Source organism: Heterobasidion irregulare (assembly GCF_000320585.1).
Source record: "Heterobasidion irregulare TC 32-1 unplaced genomic scaffold scaffold_05, whole genome shotgun sequence".
Lineage (NCBI taxonomy): Eukaryota > Fungi > Basidiomycota > Agaricomycetes > Russulales > Bondarzewiaceae > Heterobasidion > Heterobasidion irregulare.
Genome location: NW_009258201.1, coordinates 2,594,224 through 2,610,751, shown reverse-complemented (window position 1 = coordinate 2,610,751; position 16,528 = coordinate 2,594,224). Strand labels below are relative to the sequence as shown.

At 50.4% G+C, this 16,528-nt stretch overlaps 6 protein-coding genes across 6 annotated transcripts; 2 read left to right on the top strand and 4 right to left on the bottom strand.

Moving 5' to 3' along the window:
- Window positions 1–1,871: 1,871 nt before the first annotated feature.
- HETIRDRAFT_317913 (uncharacterized protein) lies at window positions 1,872–3,996 on the bottom strand (the record flags this gene model as incomplete). Its single annotated transcript, XM_009548481.1, has 7 exons — window positions 1,872–2,267; window positions 2,334–3,188; window positions 3,247–3,292; window positions 3,352–3,439; window positions 3,478–3,658; window positions 3,747–3,834; window positions 3,893–3,996. 7 exons carry the CDS (start codon window positions 3,994–3,996, stop codon window positions 1,872–1,874), a joined length of 1,758 nt encoding a protein of 585 aa, XP_009546776.1.
- A 726-nt stretch (window positions 3,997–4,722) lies between these two features.
- On the bottom strand, window positions 4,723–6,623 carry HETIRDRAFT_61245 (AAA family ATPase, CDC48 subfamily). The gene is made up of 9 exons (XM_009547567.1): window positions 6,440–6,623; window positions 6,361–6,383; window positions 6,287–6,310; window positions 6,126–6,234; window positions 6,023–6,076; window positions 5,588–5,969; window positions 5,370–5,526; window positions 5,044–5,223; window positions 4,723–4,984 (listed from the first exon to the last, which is right to left on the bottom strand). The coding sequence occupies exons 1-9, from the start codon at window positions 6,477–6,479 to the stop codon at window positions 4,841–4,843; spliced, it is 1,113 nt and encodes a 370-aa protein (XP_009545862.1). The 5' UTR covers window positions 6,480–6,623; the 3' UTR covers window positions 4,723–4,840.
- A 324-nt stretch (window positions 6,624–6,947) lies between these two features.
- Window positions 6,948–7,369, bottom strand: HETIRDRAFT_451802 (uncharacterized protein; the record flags this gene model as incomplete). The annotated part of the gene is made up of 2 exons (XM_009548480.1): window positions 6,948–7,089; window positions 7,173–7,369. 2 exons carry the CDS (start codon window positions 7,367–7,369, stop codon window positions 6,948–6,950), a joined length of 339 nt encoding a protein of 112 aa, XP_009546775.1.
- Window positions 7,370–11,327: 3,958 nt separating this feature from the next.
- Window positions 11,328–11,735, bottom strand: HETIRDRAFT_101292 (uncharacterized protein; the record flags this gene model as incomplete). The annotated part of the gene is made up of 1 exon (XM_009548479.1): window positions 11,328–11,735. One exon carries the CDS (start codon window positions 11,733–11,735, stop codon window positions 11,328–11,330), a length of 408 nt encoding a protein of 135 aa, XP_009546774.1.
- Window positions 11,736–15,203: 3,468 nt separating this feature from the next.
- On the top strand, window positions 15,204–16,385 carry HETIRDRAFT_384640 (uncharacterized protein). Its single transcript, XM_009548477.1, has 5 exons — window positions 15,204–15,383; window positions 15,437–15,655; window positions 15,725–15,799; window positions 15,867–15,983; window positions 16,045–16,385. Exons 2-4 carry the CDS (start codon window positions 15,630–15,632, stop codon window positions 15,958–15,960), a joined length of 195 nt encoding a protein of 64 aa, XP_009546772.1. The 5' UTR covers window positions 15,204–15,383; window positions 15,437–15,629; the 3' UTR covers window positions 15,961–15,983; window positions 16,045–16,385.
- On the top strand, window positions 15,283–15,576 carry HETIRDRAFT_418165 (uncharacterized protein; the record flags this gene model as incomplete). The annotated part of the gene is made up of 1 exon (XM_009548478.1): window positions 15,283–15,576. The coding sequence occupies one exon, from the start codon at window positions 15,283–15,285 to the stop codon at window positions 15,574–15,576; it is 294 nt and encodes a 97-aa protein (XP_009546773.1).
- Window positions 16,386–16,528: the final 143 nt, after the last annotated feature.

Sequence of the window (16,528 nt, the reverse complement as noted above, 5' to 3'; positions counted from 1 at the left end):
TCGGTGTCGACACCTCGCAACGAGTTGAGACGCACCATCGACAAGCCTCGCAAACCCTTACTTCTCACCTCGATCCTATGCTCGTGTTGCGAATTGGAAGCACACCTCTGTCTTTCGAAGATAGTTATATGATGCATTGCGCGTCAGGTATCCCGTGTACTTTTCCTGTCCACAGAGAGGCCGAGATTCGAGGTTGCATCAAAGCTCGATCGCGGTATGATACCACCTTTTCTGCGCTCCAGAAGAGCAATGTGTATCCAAAAGCAAAACCAGACGCGAATTCGACAGATTAGAAGAGTCGTGACGACTCTTAACATCGCGGAACGCACCTTGGATGAATGCACATTCCAAGCTGTCTCTCTTGAGCTTCGAGGCGCAAGCTCAGAAGCTGTTGGAGGTACTGATACAGGAATATAGATAGTGCGGTGATATGTGGTCGGAGGCGTGGAATCAGGAGGAGAGGAGGGCACCGCGTCCGCGATGCTCGATGGGCAGCCTGATGGAAATAGAAAGCTGTAGCGCTTGAGAATCTAATTCATCGATCAGTATTTGCTTCAGCGATGCACCAGAACTCACAACGCAGAAAACACCTGCACACCCAGCTCATACAGATGTCATCCTGCACAGCGGATGCGGAAGAGATGATCGACCTGGGAAGAAGGATCAGGCCAGACGCGCTCGCCGCGGTGTGCATGCGCCGTGCACTATGCAGAGAATCAAGACGTATGCGTGCAAGGCGCTCGGAGGCTTGCGTTGAGCGCGCACGAAGGGCCGCGGGGAAGCCAGGATATTAACGGCGTCCATGGGTCTATCCCTCAATGCCAACGCTCGTCAAGACAGCGCGAGCTGCTCGGTCCTCAGACTAGCGATCGTTGAGATAACAAAGGGGAGAACGCTCCTCTAAGTGAATCCGCTGTTGATATGAAGCTTGTATATTGTGCGCATTATAGATACATGACTAGACATGAACGGCACACAGACGTTCAGCACTCATCTAGCACAACGAGTGCGAGTTCAGACTGGATCTGCCGCAATAACGCCCATGCAATGCTCACCATATTCCAACCAAGCTCGACAGCCTCCCATGAAATCGCTGCAACCTCGAGCGTCTGCCTTCCGTTCGGGCCCTGCAACTTCATCGTCAAACCGTCAACGATGCAAATTTCGGCTCTACGAATGACGGTACTGCGTATGCTGGCGAGAAACGTTAATTATCTCATGCCCGATCGTTGATCGTGAAGTTGATAGACTACCGGGACATGAGACAGACGTCGACATTCTAATTCCTTACGAAAGTGGACGTACGTCTTGTTTCTCTGTGTATCTATGCATCCTGGTCCTACCCTTGTGTCACCAATAAATGTACTAACACAACAGCCTTGTGTGTTATCGTGCATCGTGCAAAGGTGTACCGATTGGTCCGCACCCATGCACGTACAATGCGCGATGGATGCGAATGACTTGAAGATCTGGGACGGCAATGTTATGTCCTCGCTCCAGACACGAAAGGGTTTCGGATTTCGATCGAAAGTGAACTTCTGCGTTATCTGCCATCCTTCCCATGCTATTGGTGATTGCTTTGCGACAGATTGCTTTGGTAGCAAGACGATGACTTAAGTAGGGAAATTTTGACGCCGCTCGAGGTGTTTGAGAGTTCAATGAACAACACGCTGACCAGCAGCTCCGTTGTCCAGGCGACTGACTGTCGATTCGGGTGCTACGACTCTGTGCCTTGATATGCTCTGAACAGGACACGATCTCTTGATGCTTCTGTGCCCATGAACCAAGTGGAAGACTTCAAGCTCATTCAAGCAAAAAGCGACAGGGAACAAGAAATACAAGATCGTACATGCAGCCTATCAAGAGCATTCTCAAAGCTTCGATCCAACCCCCGCGCTCCCACCCGCCCCGTAAACCATCTTCAAATCAAGCTCTGCCCTCCTCCTCCATTCCTTCTGCAGCGCAGCTATGCCTCTCAAATCCCCTTCCATATCACCCTCTTCGACCCACCTCCTGAACGCCTCAATGTCCACTTCCTTCGTAGCTTCGCCATTCCTGACGGCCCACGCCGCACGCCCCAAGAGGAAGAGCGCGCACGACACACTCGCGAAGAGGTTGAGCACAGAACGGGCTATCAGCGGGTTTGTGGCGTTCTGCGTGAAGAGAGGAGGCAGCTGCTCGACGAGTCCTGCCAGCGTTCCGATGGCGGCAGGAGAAATTTCCGTGGATGTTTCGCCGATCGCTCTAGGCAGAAGTGCTTGTGCCCACTGGCCGTCGACGGGTCAGCGAGCCACATTGATATGTTTTTGAGGATATAGGAGTTCGCAACTGACCTTCATATAACTTTCGATCGTCTTCGCATCCTTTGTCGCGCGCACGAGGTCAAGCGCCAGTATGTTGACCGTCCCCTCCCAGATTCTCTCCACCAAGCTATCCTTTATCAACCTACCAATGCCTACCTCCTCCATATATCCAAGCCCACCGAGAGAGCCCATGCACTCCTCCATCACTGTCGGACACCTCACCGCCGCGTAACCTTTGATCGCCAGAGTCAACAGTCTCAGCCGCCTCTCCTCATCCTCACTCGCGATACCGCACTGCGTCCATCCCAGCAGCACGACCATCCTGAACGTCACATGCGTCAATGCCTGATGCAATAAGCTGACTTCGGCGAGTGCGGTCACATACAAGGGCACATCACAAAGCTTCCCTTTCCCCCCTTCGATGGCCCTTACCCGAGCATACGACCGCGCGATTGCCAGACACCCCTGCAAGCTCCCGACCGAATGCACGGCAGAGTGCATCCTAGTAATGCCCAGCACCGTCACGATAGCTTTCACGCTCTCCTCCGGTTGGCCAAGCAACCATGCCCTGGTCCCTTCCAGTTCCAGTTCGGCGGTCGGCACGCCATGAGCTCCTAGCTTCTGTTTGAGCCTGTGGATCTTGACTCCGTTGCTTAGTGGGGTGGGATGCTGTGCATGGCGAAGCGGGACGGCAAAGAGCGAGAGCCCTCGCGAGCCTTGTTGGGGCGTGCCCATGCGTGCGAGGGCCACAGCCATGTTGCTCTCGGCCGCGCTGGAGAACCATTTGAATCCGTTGAGTACACATGGTGTTCCCAGGTCTGTCTGAGTTGGCGATGTAGGCACGGCTGTTGTCTCAGTCTGCGAGATGTCAGATCCACCGGGACGCTGAACGATACAGAGATTTCTTGAGATTCGTTTTTACAGGGCGCTTCGAGGCGCTCACCTCTGTCATCCATTGCCCAGATAAGTATGCAATTGATGGGTCATGACTGTGCCAGACGTTTTAGACGCATGATTGCAAGAGTACACACTGGGCAGAAACACGCACCTGATCAACCTGGGCAACAGCTGCTGCTTCATCTCGTCCGTCCCAGACAGTTCTATGCCTGCGTATAACACATGACCCAACGAGCACACTTCAGAAATACAAGGAAGAAAAATCCCTGCAGACGACGTACGACGTGACAATCACCGGTCATAGTCATTACCTTGACAAACGAGTATCTTCTGCTGTACTCGTTATACTTGCGCTCATATGCGATGGACACGAATCCTTCTCTGATTGCGAGCTCCTCTATCTTTCTCCATGCCTCAGACGTGTGCAGCTGATCAACGCGCCGTTCCCATTGATCGTACTAATTCAAGGAGGCCGGGTGAACATGCATTGATAGAAGGCGTATCTCTAAATACATCGTAGGCCAGTCAGCAAGGAATAAACAAGACATCACAAGAGCTGAGATACAAGAGAAACGCATCGTCCACGATGTAGGTCCCTAGTCGGGTGATATCATGCTCAACTTCCTGTCTAATGCTAAAGCATGACTTGATGTTAATCACACAAAACTGCTATCGGAGTAGTAAGTACAGACCTTGAAGGCAAGAGCCTCCGGAGCAGACTAGGCAGAACCAGGTCTGCTGTATAGGGATTCTCGGACTCGTCATATATTTCCTGTAAAGGGAAAGGAAGTCTCATTAATATGAGACGCAACAACCACGAGAGAATGCACACCTGGTGAAACCCGTTCTCAATACGCATCGCAGTCGAAACCCCGAGGGAAATACGCGTACTGGGCCACAGACGGCCGGTATTTATGCGAATATTAACATGCTCTAGCCTCTCTAAGGCTGGTTGAGACCACAGGACTGTCCGGGTCTCGGTGGTCTCAGTCGGTTGAGGTGCTTAGTCTCCAGTGCTGACCTGGACAGAAGTCAGCCATTCTGCGAACGACTTCTCTCGGTAGAGGCTCTCCAGGTCATATGGCACGTGCCCTGAACACGCGCCCAGTTCCAGTCAGGGCATTTTTTATTCGCTGAAGCCTAGTGAAGCCTCCGGAGTACTGGTGACCAATATCGGATCGAGAGATCATGCAGCTCTAAGATCCAGCAATAGGTGCCTGCATGCGTCCTTATAAAAAAATGCTTGAATTCTGACCTTGGAGATTTACAGTAATCCGGTTCTAATCGCCAAAAGGTGTAAGATGTATGGGTCCAGGTGTCAGTGGAGCAATGACATTATTAGGTCAGTCTCGGAGTTCAAGCTTTCGAAAGTTTCGCTCTGTCCAGAACGAACACAAGACGGTAGACGTCGATGGCTCGCTTCCAATGCGATAGAATTGACCCTGTCAAATGAAACTGGAGGACAGCGAAACGGGACTTCCATTTGGACTTCGACCAGCACGAGGGCCATGGCGCGAACGCAAAGCTTGGATTAAAATTCTAGGATAGGCATTATTCTGTGCCGAAGATACGTGCGAACATACATAGGTCTATCACAAAAGCACAGCTGATGCGGCGCGTAAGACTCACTGCGTCGTATGTCAAGAAGTTTCTTCGGTGCGCTCGAGGGAGTCGCCATCGTCATCTAAGAGGACATCGATACGCGAGCGATCAGGCATCAACGGCATGCTGATGCCATCTGTCTGCAAGAAATCGGTGAGCGTCAACGGCCGCAGGTCGAATCCCTGTGGAACGCAAAATGAGTTCGTTCAACCCAACTCGGCCAAAGCAAAGAGGGGCGTACTTCAGCTTGACCCTGAGCAAGGAGTGCGGCGTTTCCGCCGGCCTGGCGAACGTATTCGCGCACGGGAACCATAGCCGCGTTGCGGCAGAGCTCCCTGAGGTCCGAACCGGACAAACCCTCCGCAGACTCCGCCAGCATGCGAATTGGGAAGTCAGGGGCGAGAGAGACGTCCTTCAACATCTATGATGTCTGTCAGTGCTGAGCATATAGGAGCAGTCGAATGTGGTGAGTGCGAACTAAGAGTGACACGGGTATCTGGGTATACAAAGCCAAATGGCGAATACGGGTACCTCGGTATACAAAGCCGAATGGCGATTAAGACTCACCAGAGTTAGAATCTTCTGTCGTTGATTGACGTCCGGGAGAAGAAGAGGGAACCGCTTCGGCATCCTGCGCAGTATCGCAGAGTCAATATCACGGATGCGATTAGTGGCGCCGAGAACCAATATCCGGTCCGACGCAGATAGCAGCCCATCCCACAACCTGCAAACAATGATGTATCAGATCGCACCAAAGTCGCGTATCCGCAGGCATGAGAACGCACGTCATAAACTCTGCCTTCATCATAGCAGTGACCTCGTGATCGCCCTTAGTGCGCTCACGCAGGAACGAGTCGATTTCGTCGATGAAGATGATGCATGGCTGTACCTTGCGCGCGAGGCTGAACAGGCCGGCGACAAGCTTGTTCGACTCGCCATACCACTTGTTAGTGAGAACCGACACGGCAATATTGATAAATGTCGCGCCAGACTCTTTTGCGAGCGCCTTCGCAAGCATTGTCTTCCCGCACCCGGGCGGACCGTAGAGCAATACACCCTTTGGCGCGGTACGAAGAGTCGAGGATGCATTGAAGAGGGAAGGGTAGAGCAGAGGGAAGATGATTGATTCCTGTAACGAGGATATGATGTCGTCGAGACCACCGATATCTGAAAGAGATAAGTCACGACCGAAACAGGATAGACGCAGTGCAACTACGGACCCGCGAACCGGACAGTGATGTCGTCGGGATGAATGACTTCAGATGCGATGGTTTCTAAGCCAAGTTGAACGTTCTGGCCAAGAATGCGAACACACAGACGCACTTTCATACTCGTCGAGCTCCAGCTTTTCGTGTCCTAGTTTCTTCAATGCTTCGAGGGGCTTGGCTTTTACCTCTTTTTCCCGGTTCGGGCTGAACGAGTCCAGCATCCACTGCATCACACGTTACTTAAACACTCATTCAGAATGATACAAGAGCACAAACATGGACGGTGTACCACATGGCTGCCTTGCACGCCCATTTAGCTAGCCGGTTTCGAGTGAAGGACATGCACGCACTTGAGAGGCCAAAAAGATCGCCACTTCAGGTTTTAAGATGGTTAAGTCAGTTTGCGGCAAGAAAAATGAGAGACTTCACCATCAAGCAACGCTTTCTTTGTCGTAGAAGACATCGCCATGGCTGATGACGGAGGCGTAAGCGCTTCGGGCACAAAACCTCTGCACTATGGTCGCAATTTTCCAGTTACACCAGGCTACACCAGGCAATCACTGAAGTGTTCAAAGAGAGACCAGGACAAGAAACAATGGATCGAACCGAAAACCGCGAGGGTGTACAACCAAAGGACTATCCTATCGCGTAATCGTAAGTACTTGTCGCCATAAAATTACATAATGAAGGGTATAAGTAGTCCATATCGAATGCAGCACAGGACCCATACATTACAAGCAGATCCCTACTCTGATGTAGCCTACACACATCCTCAAAAACAAGCTTCGGGACACTTCGTTATCTAGCCCTTAAGGTACTGTGAGACACAAGGGTATCCAGAATCAGTCATGGCTGGATCCAGGAGTAGCTAATGCTCCTCGACACAGCCACCTGCACCTGGTGGGCCTACCCCGTGACGTCGGCGAGGGCTCGCGTCTCACAACGCGCGCTGAATATACGCCTGCGCAGGCATAGCGAGCACGTTATCGCTAGACTGCGTCATCAGCGTGTCTGAAGACGGGAGCCTCCGATGGCTCGCGCGAGCAGGCCGAGGGGGGCCGGAGATGGGCCGCTGTACCCTGCGCAAGCGCAAGGGGGTGGCCCTCGTTCGTCGGCATTTCCAAATCAATATGAAGCCGATGATGACGACGAGGAACAACACTGTGGGGAAGGCGCGGGGTAGGAGGCATAGAAGAACGAATGGGTGGTCAGCAAGACGGAGTCATAAGAGTCTTCCGGGGGTGTCACACCTAGCACCACCCCAATGGCAACCCTTGTGGATGGGGACAGTTTCCCGCCATCTGACCACTCCTCGTTCGCATCTGCGCCAACGTCTCTCGCACTGGCAATGATAGCCATGGGCATGCGCAGTACGATGAAAAACAGACTGAGCACAATATCAAGGTGTAGAGTGTGACCTGTCTTTGGGGTAGAGGAGGGTCGATGTCTGGTAGACGGAAGTTGGAGAGAAGAGTCATTTCTGTCTTATATACGGCGTAGATCGTCTCCCAGATCTGGTGGCTGTGTTCAGGCAATCATGCTTGTGAAGGAGCCGAGCAATATAATTTTCAATTTGGTTCCGTCCAAACATCAGCAAACCTGTAACCGGTCCCAGCCAGTCCCAGAGCCCCAGATGCTCCTAGATGCTTAGGTCATCTGGGGATATCTGGCTAGATATCTGTGTATGGCCAGATCTGGGCAGATAAGGTGCTCTATCAATAAGTTGACTAGGAGCACATTTCCGGAAGGCAGAGTATGTAAGATTCCCACAGTACTGGAAAATCAAGAAATACATTTGTTGGACTTCAAAGATTTTAATTGACATTGATGCTATCTGTTAGATTTCAGCTCATGAGTGGTATTGGGATACTTCCCTGTATCATAGCATTCGAATGATGTATCATATGCCATCATTCTTCCATGGATAGATGCTAAACATGCGAAAATAGATGACACCTCACAGGGTTTAGGCATCTCAAATTCTGTGAAGTCCCAAAAAGTGCGATATAAGCTAATTGTTGACAAAAGATATCATGGCCATATGGTGGAGTGGATAATTCTGGTACTCACATTGCTCTTAGCCAGTGAATAGTTCAAGAGGTTCTGGGTTCAATCCTTGCTTAGTACAGATTAATTTTTGCGGTCATCTATTGACATCAATTATCTAATCACTTCCATATATGGTGCATCTGGACAGATATGTCCAGACACTGACCAGAAGTCATAGTGTCTGTCTAATCGGGGACTTGCTAGGGGCATCTAGGGCTCTGGAGCATCTGTCCAGCTCTGTATAGACGCTTCCCAGTTTGCTGATGAAGGCACAGAGACAATGGCAAAGGAGACACGATTGCTTTCCTTTGCAAGATATCCAATGTCTTTCTACCCGACTGCAAACCCGTGTCCCATCCTCAAAATATTGATATAAGATTTTCAGGCAATCATATACTATATCGACGGTGTCACGGAGACAAAAAATATGGAGGTATGTGGGTGTTTGTGACAAGAATCATCCGTGACAGGAGGCAATGCATAATCGGATTCTTGACCTTGCAGGTTCGATCGGGAGGAGTGGCTTATGGGGTAGTCGACTCGAGATTGATTTCACGCCCAAAATCTATCGAGAATGAGGAAGATGTATCAGTCTCTTATGTAGGCATATGTGGCCTTTCCATAAACAAGTTTTCTTTGCGGGTGAGGCTGACCAGCAGCCAGCTGCGGACGCAAGTCACACTTCAGCCACGCAATCGCAGATCCTGCATCAGAAAATATACTTCAGGCCCGATACAGCCATTCTTAGAACTCACCCCAAGCTGCACTTGGTCACAGTCGCGTGCCATTGCGAGCACGGGGAAAGCGATGACGGCCGGATATTACCTTGGCAAGGATCAGTACAAGCCTGAGCGTCCCGAGGTTTCATAGGTGCCGTGTAAACACCGCTGCACATGACATAGATGACTATCTGATGAATGACAGGTAAGTGGTTGTGCAGGCAGATAACGTCGAGGCATTCTGTCACCGACGCATCATGGCCATGAGAAATGCGCAATGTTTCGGGGGGTATTGGGAACATTAAGAACACCTCAATGAAGTTGGGCCCACACACCGTTACACACAAGTGAAAAGAGGAGAAGTAGCTTATTCGTGCGAAAATTGAATTCGAAGACACAATGCTAGGTGACTACGCGGAGTTGTCTTCCTGAGCTTACGTATCAGTTCAGTCTTCGTTCCATGAGCACGATGACCCGAGCTGATCGTATCATACAATGCTGCGAGGAGTCGAATCATTGCGATATGGAGCCGGATCTCGTGGGATGCCGACTTCGCCGCTTGATAAGTGATCTAGCAGCGCAGATTGGGAAGCCAGAACCAAGGAAGCATACAGCTCGAACGGGGCAGGTAGCAAGGATTGAAACCGGAGGTGAAGTAGGTGCATACCGATGCGGTGGGCCTCCGAGGCTTCCGAAGCTACACTCGGGTTTCAAGGGGATCGATAGAGAAACTCGCAGCCGAAATGGGTCGACGACATATTATGACGTGAAGAAAAAACCCAAAGAAGAGCAGAAAGGGGTTCCACCCAGACGCGTGTAAGAGGCACCAGAGAACCGCAAGGGTCGCATTGATCGCAACAAGGCGATCTACTTCAGCGGAAGCTCGCCAGCCCATCCGAGTTCAAATCGAGCTCAAGGAACAAACTCAAATGCGCATATAATAGTGTTTTCCAATTGGGGTAATATGCAGGTCTCCGTGTTGCATACTCGAAGTGGGCTATGCGCGCCTAACGTGCATGTCGGAAGTACCAGCCAAGGAAGGTGTTGGCTGCATAGCTCTCAGCACGCGGTGAGCGGCGGAGTAAAGGACCAACGATGCGAATGCAAAGAGGGGTGTTCGTTCCAGGACAGATATCCTAGGTTTGCTGTTTTCGCGTTTCTAAAACGATCGATTCCTGTGGGGGGACCGATATGGACACAGAGCGCGAGATCACCATTTAAGCCGAAAAAGGTTGCAGTGATGACAATATGGCTAGTCATTCGCTCCACCGACCGTGCGAGTAAGATACACATACATTGGTATATGTACTATGGTACTTACGTGGACCGAGGAGAATGCCCTCATGAACGGAATCAAACTGGCTGAATCAACTGCACGAGCGAACAATCAAACCGAATCGAATGACATCAGAGTTATATACAGTGCTTACGAGGAAATGGCCAGTTTTGAACCAGCAATATGGCCTTCTGGAAACATAGCGAACTTGTGGACACGCCACATAAGTTGGTCGATCACACGTTGCTGACTCAATCTCATGACCCAAGATCATGAGAACCGTCCGTCGCAGATGTGGAGCTATACATATTGTTGCTAAGCAGGGGCTACGAAGGCACTTTGAGTGTTTGAGTTTCTACCGAGCGGCAATGAGACCTTTCGGAAAAGACTGGTCAGCACGTTAACAGTCGAAGGTGTACACTTAATTATGTGATGGGTTTCTTTTCCTGCCCCTTTCTGCATTGAGATGGGAATATTTGAGCGCCCCTCCGTAGGCAGGGCATGGCCGAAAGCAAATTTAGTATATTGGACATGAGGAGTTGAAGATCAACTGGGAGCTTTACGAGTCAAGTTCGCATCTATCATAGCTACTCCTCTTGCATGGGACATGATGCATGATGATTAATGCAAAATTTCCCCAATCAAAAACTGTGGTGCACCAATTAACGGCCTAGTGTTCCGAGGACAAGATGGAGGTGTTATCATCGAAGTGAGGTTCTGGAAAACCCATAGTCTAGGCTTCAGTTGGAGTGCCAGAAGAGATAGTATTCTAATGCCAAAAAAACCTTCCAAATTTCTTTCTGTCTGGCGGCGTTTGACTGGCTCGATAAATGTTGCTGGCATTGTCGAAGAGGACAGGTTCAAGACTGGTGCCATGTTATGATCACGGGGCATTGATGATGTCGTCCGGTATGGTGCTCAGATGAATCCTGATGGGCAGCAGATTCAAGCAGTATGATGTTGAAAAATGAGCCGCTTCACTAGTACTGTGATGCAACCCGTTATCCACCTTTATCTACTGCAACAAAAAGCCTATCTATCCAGCAGACCTTGACAAGTACGTCTTCTAGCATCATCTGGAGACCCAATTCCCCTCGATCGTGAGCCCAAAGCGGTCGCAAGACCGCTGCAAGGCTGTCCGAGGTGTAGCCCGTGATATGACAATCATTGGCAACGGGGCATTCGGAGTAACAACTGTGAACAGGAGCGTGTATGCTCCTCAACACAGGCACTAGAACCTAGCAGGCATCGCCCCCGCGCCAACATCCACGCCTCAGTCTTCGCGCAGAAGCATCAGCTTGTGCGTCGTTTGACCACCTTTGTCGCTGTTGTGGGCAAGCTGTCCTTTAATCTGAATGTGATTGTGGGTGGCACCGTATAGAGGAGGCACTCGGCGACGTGAACAGGGAGTGCGGGGAGGAAGTCGTGGCATGATGGGGTCGGTGAAACCCCTGATGAACGTGATCCCGACGAAAAAGATCACAATTGCCGCTGGTGATAGGCGTTCCATTAGCTCAACAATAATGGCCATCAAGTCGAACAGCGAGGGTCTACCGAGGAATGCAGCCGCTTCGACTGAGGCAGCCAAGTGCAGTCTGTCATATTGAGTCATATGACATGTCATCATGCTCGTATTGAGTGACGGCGCAGAGGGTGAGTTGAGGGCAGCAAGGAGGCGCATATCGGAAGAAAGTTGAATGAATTGTTGGTAGAACGAAAGCTGAAGCCGAAGAGTTGAGCCTTTAAGTAGACTGGTGCGACATAGACTGGTGCGACACAGCCATTGCGTGATGCCCTCAACAAAGAGGTAAATTATCGTTTCTGAATTTCCAGCGCATAATTACTTCGACTAACCTCGTGGTTTCAAAACGGCAACAGGTTTGCGGAGTACAGGTATGTACAGGTTCTGAGAAATTTTATCAGAGGACCATCAATGCGATTTGCCACGATTTGCCCCAGACGGTCCGTTCAGTCCGAAACTTCATACAAATATAGCTCGTCTGGCCGTATGAGGAACAAAATGCGATAAAACTGATGTTTCAATAGACTCCACGCAGGTCACACCTTACATGACGGCGGGAGCATCCGCACTTCAAAAATAGTCACAGACATCCTGAGAGAATAGGATTCTTCAAGGATTCTCACGGGAACACCGCAATGTTGCTACCCAGCGAAATTGTGGATGCTCGTCGCGGAGATGGCAATATCTCATTATGAAGCCTCGACTACGCGGATTGCACTCAAACCAGTTTGAAGAGTCATTGATGCGCCAGGGAAGCCTACCCGAAATCCTCAGCAGGATTTTGGCCATTTTAACTCCCAACGATGCTGTGCAAGGGTGATACATAACCGAGTGCAATCGTGTTTTGCACTTACTCTGGCACAATGGGCTAGAAATTCAATCGATTTGAAGGGCCTGAATATATGCCAGGACGCAGATATGACAAGCTTTTCTCGGACATCAAAGACGTGCACATGTCAAATGTTAAGTCATTCTGCTATGCCCCAAAGATATTTGAGCATTTGTTCATATCAAGATAAGGAGCGACTCACGTCGGACCGAGTTCACATAAGAAATCTGGTGCGCTTGCGACCTTCTTTTGCAGAATAAGTGATCAAGGCACAAGCTATTGCTGTAGCCTCCGGTCTAGACGTGCTGAACAATGGAAACAGAGCGAAGCAGAGTTCGATTGCACTTGACGTTTGAGGATTGTGCTCAAAGCGAGCTCAACCGTCCGCAGCGATCCTTTGGCCGACGGCCAGCATCTGTGCACCCGTGCTGTGTGATGGAAAGTCGTCTTGTCTCGAGGCCTGGAGTGCATGGGAGCACCAACTACTGCCAACGTATCTTCAAACTTCCAGCGAACATGATACTCATATGCCGAGTCATGCGCAATACAACAAGCAAGAGATTAAATCAGCTTGTAGTACCTTGAAGGGGTGTAAGGGGGATCCCGTAGACGGAATCAGCGCGGGCAGATTCATCGTTTTCGCAAAAGCCGGGGACCGAGTAAAAGACCAAGACTTCTATCATGGTATCGCAGGGCCTCGGTAATCACGGGACGATCTGAGAAAGGGGACATGGGCAGAATGGAAGACAAAACGAGTGGCGACATGCACGGGGTCTCCATGCTAGACCAAACAGGGACATTTTTGGGCCGTCTCTGATGGGAAGGGAAAGCTAGAGCGTTTGGGCAGGCCGCACGGCTGTTTCCCATTTGTCATGAGAATATCTGCTTAAAATCGACGAGTCGGTAGAGGTTGGGGTGGGTTGTGATAGAGCGGAAATAGGGTTGGGTGAAAAAGGAAGTGAGACGTAAGTTTGACCGCCCCCTTGCACACCTGGATCCTACAAAGGGACACTTCAAGGTGCAACAGCTAATGAGATGATCAAAGAGACATGCGATGGCGCACTTGAGGAAAAAAAATGACTCCATCGTGGACGGGGACCAGCGAGACTTTGGTCGTTGCGTGCGACTTCGCTGCAAAGAGGACGCCAGCTCACTTCATCCACACAGATCATGATTCGTTCCTCTCAACATCATCCACGTACGTTCGGATCAATCGTGGCAGACTGAGATACGACGTTCGGCAAGTTCCATCCTTCCGTGACCCAAGCCTAGCATTCATCAAGTTGTTCTAGCAGGCGTTTCCTTGAGTCTGCCAGCCTCGGTGCCTGCGTAAGCCGGCGCTTCAGTGTTCGAAAAGGCATCGACGTCAATTCACACCGTCCAAACGATAAGATCACTCGACCTTCACAATGGCGACGCCTTGTCCAGGGTGCCGGATCTTTCAATCTATTTGAAAGCCAATTCCCGACCGGGCGGTACGTGCCGACAAATCAGCTTGATTCAATTGAAGTGAATCCAGGGTACGATGCTATATGAAGCAGTGCTTCAGTCGATGAACTTTCACGAGGAACGTAAAAGCTCCCACTGGACATTGCTCTTGAAGGCTGCATTTATGGCCTGTCGCAGGCTGATTTGTATGTGAGTGTCGACAGCTCTATGTCTGTTCGGAGCTGACAAGCATTAGGCCAGTACATCGTGGGTGAAGATCAATTCGGATCTCACACGAGTTGCGGGAAGTGAGCATGAGACGCTTGTCTCCACGGCGCATCGATTCTATTCGAGGAATTTCCTATGCCAAGATTAGGTGACCAGTAGAGGATATCAGGTACGATTGATAAATACTGACCTACAGCCCGCCTGACACCCTTTCCTATTCCTCATTAGCGTCTTGAGGCCGTAAATCGGGAATTCGCATCGGCTATGGTCGATGACAATCTCAGACTTGGGTCCGTGTGGGTCCATATGGGTCCAAATTACTATTCAGGGACATTATCTTCAAGCGATAGACAACTCGGGTCCCTTCGCAGATAGCGCTGCATCATGTGGCTCGCTTCGGATGTTCTGAGGCTAGGGCCACCGAATTGCGGGAATGGACACGGGCTGCAAGAATCAAGATTCGGTGTAGTCCTGCGAAGATAGACACTGAAAAACTTCAAGCAGCTCACATTTTCCTCTTGAGCTCGACGTAGGATCTATCCTTCCTCAATAGCAACGCGTCGTAGGATCCAGATGATAGCTGCACAATCCGCTTCCAAGTTAACAGCATCTTGACTCTTTGGTGCCACACAGCCTGGCAGCCAATGCAGTTCCATCTGGTTCTTCTCCCGGTTACAGTGAATGTTGTTCACTAAGGTTCAACCGGAATTCCTGCAGCTTCGTTGATGGGTCTTCCTACAGCCTCCATCCATAACTGGAGAACCAGTTATCCGTTGCCACCGGGCTCACAATCCCCGATGGATCCTACGATAGAGATGTGATAGGCGCCGAAGACACGTAGTGTATGCGGGTAGGGTGTAGAGGTATGAGGGTGCGTATAGCTGCGCGCAGGGCAAGAAGGTTCCGGTGAGGGCTTGTGAGTCGTTGAGCCTAGTAGCTTGAAGATACCTGGGCTAAACTGGAACAATTCTATTCTTCATCCAAACCAGCATGAAGGACACAAGGCCTCGCGAAGACCTCATGGTTGGTTCGAGGATCGTGGCGGGACAAGCCAAACGATACATTGCGGGGCCGAAAACTGCTGTGCCCCTACAGTTAGTTGCTTTCACTCCACGTCATGACCCAACACCACATCTTTAGCCGCGGATCTTCGAGATTCACACATTTCCTACATGTCTACGCATCCTCACCAAAAAACGTCAAAGAATCCAAACCCACAGCATGCTACGCTGCTTAGTCTACCCTACACCTATTCAGCATTCGCTAGCTGAGTGGAAATTCGGAGATCTCGAAGGAAGCAGGATTTACGGATGGAGCTTATGGTGCGTTCTCAAATTTTCATCAGCTCTCCAGAGGAAGAGTTCAACATCAACAGGTGTCCTCATCGCCTATCATCCCCTGCCATTACCCCATGAAAAGCGTCGCATCCCTGGTGGCCTTGAACATCATCTATCCTATGTTCTGTCGACATGTTGGATCCAATTGAATCATGAAGCGCGGCCACTCCAGCGGTGAGGTCTTACTGATAGCTTGCGGCTCCTTTCCTTACAGCTCTCTTTGGTATATAAATGCTCTCTTCTGCATCGTTGCTAGAGTACGCAAACCATGGCACCTGCATTAACTTCCTCAATTACATCCATCCCTGATATGTCGTGTTTTGCAGTCGACTCGGGCTCTTCTCCCGCATCGCCAGGCAGCACAGGAAGCGAGACGATCGTTGCGATAGTCATCGCGGCTTGTGAGTAGCATCTTGAGTCTTGACAACCCTCATTCGGGTACTAACATTTACGCCCACCCGATCCCAGCACTTCTCTTGACCATTATTGGAGCCTTCCTCAAACTAGTCCATCGAACGACCGATGGAAGCCAGTCAGACGAGCCTCCGCAATCGCAATATGACAACAGTGCGACCACAGCACCAGGTGCGTGCTGCATGAAGTAGAAGTTGAGAAGGCGACGTCCTCTCTAACCTCTCATATACAGACTGCCCTTCTACATCCCTAACTTCGCCTCCACCAGCGCACGTCAGAGGAAGCTCGCGTGCGTTACCAGATGCTTCGTCGATCTTTCTTCAAACAGGCGGGTCATTGTCGCCTTTTGGATTGAGCTTCAGCCTAGGAATAACTATGTGACGGCCCTGAGGTAAGTATGGCATGGGTCTCATCGGGCAGGAATCGAGAGAACCGATGTCAACTGTGTCTATACGCCGGGACACATACTCCCTGGTTGCCCATCCTGCATCTTCTATTTTGTGTACATTCCCTATTTTTCCGTGCTGTCATATAACATTATGGAGTTTGTAAATCAGATGCATAGATCGCAATAATTTGGGTCCAAAGGATTGAATTTGCTTGGCGATTTTCTAACAAAGCTTTGAGAGTCAACGCGCGTTTTTTGTGCAGGTTTGTGCAGGACCCAGGCATACTCCTACAGAGGTCCGATCCCAATTTACTTCATTTATGCTGAC

Excerpts from the sequence above, each read along its gene's own strand:
- HETIRDRAFT_61245 (XM_009547567.1), bottom strand. The coding sequence starts at position 6,479 with ATGGCGATGTCTTCTACGACAAAGAAAGCGTTGCTTGATG. Across the intron at positions 5,970-6,022 it reads CATCACTGTCCGGTTCGCGG|ATATCGGTGGTCTCGACGAC; the intron begins GTCCGTAGTTGC and ends TATCTCTTTCAG. Across the intron at positions 5,224-5,369 it reads GACAGAAGATTCTAACTCTG|ATGTTGAAGGACGTCTCTCT; the intron begins GTGAGTCTTAAT and ends CAGACATCATAG.
- HETIRDRAFT_384640 (XM_009548477.1), top strand. The coding sequence starts at position 15,630 with ATGCTCTCTTCTGCATCGTTGCTAGA. Across the intron at positions 15,656-15,724 it reads TCTTCTGCATCGTTGCTAGA|TCGACTCGGGCTCTTCTCCC; the intron begins GTACGCAAACCA and ends CGTGTTTTGCAG. Across the intron at positions 15,800-15,866 it reads TGCGATAGTCATCGCGGCTT|CACTTCTCTTGACCATTATT; the intron begins GTGAGTAGCATC and ends ACCCGATCCCAG.